Source organism: Cervus elaphus, chromosome 1, assembly GCF_910594005.1.
Source record: "Cervus elaphus chromosome 1, mCerEla1.1, whole genome shotgun sequence".
NCBI classification, from domain to species: domain Eukaryota; kingdom Metazoa; phylum Chordata; class Mammalia; order Artiodactyla; family Cervidae; genus Cervus; species Cervus elaphus.
In genome coordinates this window covers 61,270,044-61,277,130 of record NC_057815.1, presented here as the reverse complement: position 1 = coordinate 61,277,130, position 7,087 = coordinate 61,270,044, and the positions used below count along the sequence as shown (strand labels likewise).

Below are 7,087 nucleotides of genomic sequence, written 5' to 3'. Positions count from 1 at the left end.
AACAGGACCAGAGTAGCTGTCACCTAGGCTAGTATCTGTCTGCTAGACTGGTGAGCTCTCTACCCGCAACGTTATTATCTCAAACAGTGTATGGGTTTGGTGGGCCAAATACCCTCTGAAGGTCTGCCCTAAGATAAAAATCTTTTTTCCACTGTACTAGCAATCTGGGATATGCTAGGCCCTGCAATCCCGTGTTCGTGCAGGGATGATAGCTCCAAGACTTCCCATGACTATTTCCCAAGTGAAGCTTCTGAGTGTGAGGGATGGGCAGCCTGGCTGGGCCCAGTCTGGCTTCACTGTTCCTAGTGCACATAAAGGAACTTCCTACCTCTCACATCCCCTGACCATTCTGAAGCCGGATTTCCTTCTTCCAAGTTCCCAGAGAGGCCCAGATTTGACAACAATGAAAACTTCCAGGAAATTCCCACGGATTTAACTTCCTAATTTTCCTTCCACTTCAACCTTCTCCTTCACCCCTCCATTCCCACTCCAAGAGGAAGGAGCTTATCCTGCAGTCAACATCCTCTGCTAAATGCTTCCCCTCTCCTCACCAGGTTGGTGATCCTCTACTCTTAAGTCCATTCAGGGTTTGAGGGGAGCACTTGAGGGTAACATGTGATCCTGTTCACAAACAGAGGAATGGAACCTTGAAGGTTCCTAGGGTACCAGATTACTAGGGAAAGTTCACTTCTAGATGTTCACCCTACCACCCTTGTCAGGAAGTAATCTTTAAGAAACCCCAGAGGCTCAGTCTTTATGCTAGATACCAAAACTCAATCACCTATGGGGGCCAGTTTGGAATTACAGAATACATGCCCCATATAACCAGGCATTAAGAAAAACAAAACTGTGTTAATTCAACACAACCCAGATTAAGAGCCAGAAACATGCCATGAATTTACTATCTCACACAGATGGATGTGGAGTTCTCATTCTCCAGAAATCCAAAGGGGGGAAACCATCAGTTTACATACATACAATGAATTTTTACCTGTTGTGCAAAGAAAAGGTTATCTGGCTCTCAGAGAGTTCTGGGCTCCAGACTCCAATCAGACAGTCCATTTTACAACTCACACTCCAGTTCTTAGAGCTTAAAAGAGCTCCCAAGGCCTGTGATCATGGGCAATGATGAGGGCCACATGCCCTTTGGCTCCAGTTAAACCTCTGGTGTTTGAGCTAGGCGGGAACTGTGGGTGCTTGCTTCCTGGTCCTGCCGCAGCCCCTGAAGCAGCTGGTTTAGGAGTGTAAGGTTGCTGTCTCTGCGTGGCAGGGGCAGGGGTGGGAGACAGTTCCCTTTGTACTCAATGACTGCCATTTTGGCCCGATCCTGCTGATTCCGATTTGGGATCTGCAGCATTCTTGTGTAGCCCCCATTCTGACCTTGGTACCGAGGGGCCAGTACTTGAAACAGCTTTGGGATCAAGTCTTTCTCCTAGAGGGGGAGAGTTTTCCAGGAGAGAGCAGAGTCAGGCACCATTACCAAGACATTAACTTTCAGCATCCCCAAAGGTAGGGTCCAAACACACACCCACCCACATCCCTTCCCTCACCCTCTGACTTGGTATTATAAAGTGATCAATTACAGGCAGTTGTGTAGACTGAGATTCACGTTGAACTCAACGTAGGAAGTATCTCTAACTTAGTTCACATTTGTCCGTAAATGCGTGTCTTAATTCCGCCCAGTTCCCTTTCCTCTAAAAACTCCCTCCCACTTAGGGAGCAAAGAATAAGAGCTGGGAAGTGGACAGGATGCACTCACCGTGAGCCAGAAATCAGCCATGCGCATGGCTCGTTCGTTGGTGTCTCCCAGCTTCCCGTAGTCGATGAGCTGTGAGGACACAACATCACTGACCAAAATCCAAGCAAGAAAGGAGGCGTCAATCTTAATCCTCTAATGCCAGACTGCAACCTAATTCATTCCATACACTAGTAAAGCACGTCGCTAATTCAGGCTACCTCTAACCACGCAGTCCTAATTAGTTCTCCATTTGAGGGGCCCCAGGAGTATACCAGGGCGGTCCCAATTCTTCCCCAACTCCAGCCGGATCTCGCCCCCTGAGGCCAGACCTACGAGAGGAACAAGAGGGTCACGCCCCTTACCTTCTCGGCGTAGCCCCTCAGCTCGTCCACGCGTGCCCATGACGCCTCGATGCGTTCGTGTCGCACCAGTCCCGTAAGCAAGTTCTGCAACAGGTGGATGCGGGACTCGGGACCAAGGCCTAGGCGGCGGTATACGCGGCCGTGGGAGATCGCGACGGCGAACGACAGCCGCATGTTCCCAGCTTCTCCCAGCCCCTGTGAGGCCGGAACTGGAAACTCAGAGACGCGGCCGAGAGGCGGAGCTTCGAGGACACACGCGCCTGACGTAGCTGCGTGGTGGACGTGTTTGCGCATGTGTATCAGAGCCTGCCTCGTTGGCAGCCTTGGGGAGGGCGGGGACGGGGCGTTGACCTCGTCCGGAGGAGGAGAGACGGGCGGAGTTTGGTCTAGCGAGCGCTGCTGGTTTGCTTGGGAACCAGGCGCCCCCTAGTGTGGAGTGAGCAGGTCGACGGTTTCTCTGGTGCTGCGACAGTCGTCATGTGACCCCGCGCTGGGAATCTCCGCCAGGAGCTGGCTGGGAGAGTGAGTACCTGAGGGGAAAGAGACTGGCGGTGTTCAGTCCTCAGGCCGGCAGACCCGCTCTTCCTGAGGCGCGGGGCGTCTGACACGCTGAGCGTGTCGTTTTGAAAAGAAAATTGTTTTCAGTAGTAATGGCGAAATGAATGGAATAACAATGATAGGAAAGAAACGGAGATGGTGAAAATTTTCTTTCCTTGAAGTTGTTGACTGGAAAAAAAAAGTACAACGGGAAAGTTGAGAGTTGTTTTATCTAGCAGACAAAACTGAGGACTTGATCCCAGGACAAAGTAGCTAAGATAAGTCCGAGAGGCTATGGTGGCAGAGGGGGTTGTAGAAGGGGTTTGGGATGGGTGGGGGCCAGAAAATATAAGAGATTTTGCAGGGAAGACCGGGTAGTTGGAGCATCAAAAGATTACTCTTAAAGAAAGCCAGATATCTCAAGGAATTTAGTGCTTTTCTATGTATGAGAAGATGCAAGAGTCTAGGCTCACTGAGATCCTTGTTTTGATATGCACCCCAGCTATTTGGGGCTAGTATCCTGTTTTCTCATCGGAGTCTCCTCAGGTTGCTTCATTCAGTGAGTGGCTGCAGTGTCTGATGATTCACTGGGGAGGGTTATGTTTCTGTCCTGAGTTTCCTTGAGGTTTACTGTGGTGGAGTGGAGGTGGCTGCAGTGGCTGATGGCTGCAACATCATTTGTTTACTGATGTGGCAGGTAACATTTTTAATTCACAAAGCGCATATAACCATCCTAGTTCAAGAAAAATTACTGTGCTCAAAAGAAAAGTAATGATTTAATGTTTTTAAATTCAGTTCAGTTCAGTCGCTCAGTCGTGTCCGACTATTTGCAACATCATGGACCACAGCACACCAGGCTTTCCTGTCCATCACCAACTCCCAGAGTTTACCCAAACTCGTGTCCATCAAGTTGGTGATGCCGTCCAACCATCTCATCCTCTGTCGTCGCCTTCTCCTCCTGCCCTCAGTCTTTCCCAGCATCAGTGTCTTTCCATATGAGTCAGCTCTTCGTATTATTTTTTTTAAAATTACATCACTGTGTTTTTTATTTTAAAAGGGGAAAACATATGTATGCATTTATGTGTTAAAGAAATGAACAATAACATTGTAGTTTCTGGTTTTGAGCCTTTGTGTCAGCTGATTTGCAATGACTTAATCAAAATTGTTCCTTGTTTTGTATTCAGATGTGTCCCCCGGAAAAAAAATATATGCTAAGTCTTACCCCACCCCCACAGCTCCTGTATCTCCTTCACCCAATACCTCAGGATGTGACTTTCTTTGAAAATAGAGTCCTTGCAGATGTAATTGGTTAAGATGAGGTCATACTGGACTAACTCAGTTCAGTTGCTCAGTCGTGTCCCACTCTTTGCGACCCCATGGACTGCAGCTGGACTAGGGTGGATGCCTCATCCAAAATGGCTGGTGTCCTTGTAAAAAGAACACTTGTGAAGAGACAGAGACACACAAGGAGAATGCCATGTCACCAGGAAGGCAGAGATCAGAGTTGTCTAATGCAAGACAAGGATTTCTGGCAAACATAAGAAACTTAGGAGCAAGTGAAACTGTCAAGTGTCCTGTTGGGAGGCTCTGAAGAGTTGTGATCCTTTATGTCTCAGTGCAGAAAGAATTCAGCAAGAGGCAGAAAGAATTCAGCGAGAGAAAAAAATGAAAGATAAGAACTGGCTTATTAGAATAGGATGCTTGTGAGACTTATAAGCAGGCAGACACGAGGTTGCTACATCCCAAAAACTTACTGGGCTACAGTTTTATAATCAAAAAGTGAGGAGGAGGAGAAGACTTCCTTGTCATTCTTGAGTAGAGGTCATGCTTCCATTGTTTGTTCCTCCTCCAAGCTGGGCAGGGAAGTTTTCTTGTCCTTACATGGTCAAGCTAGGTTCACAAATTATTGTTTTTTATGTGTGCACAGAGCATGTCCTAACTTACTGAGTTCATTGGTCAGGATGTGGGGCTCATGCTACCATTGTTTTTTTGTTTGGGGTCATGTCTCTTGCTTCTGTTATGTGGTTTTGTTGCTAAGCAAGCCTGCTTGGTTTTGTGGTTAAGCAAACCTGCTTTCTTGAGTAATCATTAACTTACCGAGGTCTCCCATATATTTTCTACTTGCAATCCCCTAGTGGGATTAACTATTTAATCACCTACTTCTTTGCTTTACTCTATCCCTGTCACAAGATATGGAATATTCTTCCCTAGATACTTCAGAGAATACTTGGCCTAGCTGACAAGTTGATTTTGGACTTCTTAACTATAAGATAGTAAATTTCTGCCCAGTTTGTGACATTTTGTTACAGAAGCCCTAGACACATATTCATGTTTGTTAGAAAGCATATTTATATTTGTCATTCTGTTTTCCTCTTAGATAACCAGAGAACACTTCTTGTTAATTTTAATTTTGAAAAATTTCTTTAGTCTGAAGCAACAATTATGCAAATAGGAAAAGTCTTAAACATATGGACATGTTGGCAGAAAATTATACAAACCACAGTTCACAATAAATTCCAGAAATTGCAATATTCTCTATGTCTCATTTATTTGGGATTAATTCTTGCAGCTTTCAGTTATCTCCGCATTTCACTATAACATCATCATCAGAAAATTCATCCTAAATTTCTACTGGTAAAAATTGGGTAGATTTTCTTCTTTGCAAAATTCAGAGAAATTGCACTTTGACACTGGTATTATTTGATCCATTGCTTTAAAAAAGGAATATCCACATGGTGAAAATGTACAGCATCAAACATTGTCCTTATTCATTTAGGTTGGTGCAAATGTAATTGTGGTTTCAGATCACAAATTTTAAATCATTATAACTAGGCTCAAACACATCTTTATTAATCAAAATATGAACCAATACAATCAACACATTTTTGCCAATGAGGGATAAGTTTATTTATTCCTGTAGTGTAAAAATCTGTGCTTCGGGATTGGTCAAACTCCTGGAAAGCATTTTCCGCCTCCTGCTGGTTGTGGAAGCGTTTTCCCTGCAGAAAGTTTTCGAGATGCTTGAAGAAGTGATAGTTGGTTGACGAGAGGTCAGGTGAATATGATGGATGAGGCAAAACTTCACAGCCCAATTCATTCAACTTCTGAAGCATTGGTTGTGCAACATGTGGTCAGGTATTGTCATGGAGAAGAATTGGGCTCTTTCTGTTGACCAGTGCCGGCTGCATGTGTTGCAGTTTTTGGTGCAACTCATCTGTTTCCTGGAAGGACTGATGCTGAAGCTCCTGATGCAAAGAGCCAACTCATTAGAAAAGACCCTAATGTTGGGAAAGATTGAAGGCAAGAGGAGAAGGGGACGCCAGAGGACGAGATGGTTGGATGGCATCACCGACTCTATGGACATGAGTCTGAGCAAGCTCCAGGAGATGAAGGACAGGGAAACCTGGCATGCTGCAGTCCATGTGGTCTCAAAGAGTCAAACATGACTGAGTGACTGAACAACAAATCAATTTGCTGTGCATACTTCTCAGATGTAATGGTTTCACTGGGATTCAGAAAGCTATAGTGGATCAGAATGACAGTAGACCATAAAACAGTGACCATGGCCTTTTCTTGGTGCAAGTTTGGCTTTGGGAAGTGCTTTGGACTTCTTCTTGGTCCAAGTACAGAGCTGGTCATTGCCACTTGTCATATAAAATCCATTTTTCATCACACATCACAATCTGATTGAGAAATGGTTTGTTGTTATTGCACAGAATAAGAGAAGATGACACTTCAAAACATCGATTTTTTGTTTTCTGGTTAGCTCATGAGGCACCCACGTACCGACTTTTTTCACCTTTCCAATTTGCTTCAAATCCCAAATGACTATAGAATGGTCCGCGTTGAGTTCATTGGCAACTTCTTGTGTAGTTGTAAGAAGATCCGCTTTGATGATGGCTCGCAGCTGGTCATTGTCAGCCTCTGATGACTGGGCAATACACTCCTCATCTTCCATGCTCTCATCTCCTTTGCAAAACTTCTTAAACCACCACTGCTCTATACATTTATTAGCAGTTACTGGGCCAAATGCGTTGTTGATGTTGCGAGTTGTCTCCTCTGCTTTACGACCCATTTTGAATTCAAATAAGAAAATCAATCGAATTTGCTTTTTGTCTAAAATCTTTTCTGTAGTCTAAAATAAGTATAAAATAGACAGCTGCTGCTGCTAAGTCACTTCAGTTGTGTCCGACTCTATGCGACCCCATAGACGGCAGCCCACCAGGCTTCGCCATCCCTGGGATTCTCCAGGCAAGAACACTGGAGTGGGTTGCCATTTCCTTCTCCAATGCATGAAAGTGAAAAGTGAAAGTGAAGTCGTTCAGTCGTGTCCAACTCTTAGCTACCCCATGGACTGCAGCCCACCAGGCTCCTCCGTCCATGGGATTTTCCAGGCAAGAGTACTGGAGTGGGTTGCCATTGCCTTCTCCAAAAATAGACAGCAAGTAAT

General features: G+C 45.3%; 2 protein-coding genes across 2 annotated transcripts; both read right to left on the bottom strand.

The window, feature by feature from the left end:
- Window positions 1–872: 872 nt before the first annotated feature.
- MRPL17 (mitochondrial ribosomal protein L17) lies at window positions 873–2,371 on the bottom strand. The gene is made up of 3 exons (XM_043904903.1): window positions 2,101–2,371; window positions 1,760–1,828; window positions 873–1,432 (listed from the first exon to the last, which is right to left on the bottom strand). Exons 1-3 carry the CDS (start codon window positions 2,272–2,274, stop codon window positions 1,157–1,159), a joined length of 519 nt encoding a protein of 172 aa, XP_043760838.1. The 5' UTR covers window positions 2,275–2,371; the 3' UTR covers window positions 873–1,156.
- Window positions 2,372–6,075: 3,704 nt separating this feature from the next.
- On the bottom strand, window positions 6,076–6,756 carry LOC122695286 (histone-lysine N-methyltransferase SETMAR-like). The gene has a single exon (XM_043904992.1). It carries the CDS (start codon window positions 6,710–6,712, stop codon window positions 6,314–6,316), a length of 399 nt encoding a protein of 132 aa, XP_043760927.1. The 5' UTR covers window positions 6,713–6,756; the 3' UTR covers window positions 6,076–6,313.
- Between the last annotated feature and the right edge of the window lie 331 nt (window positions 6,757–7,087).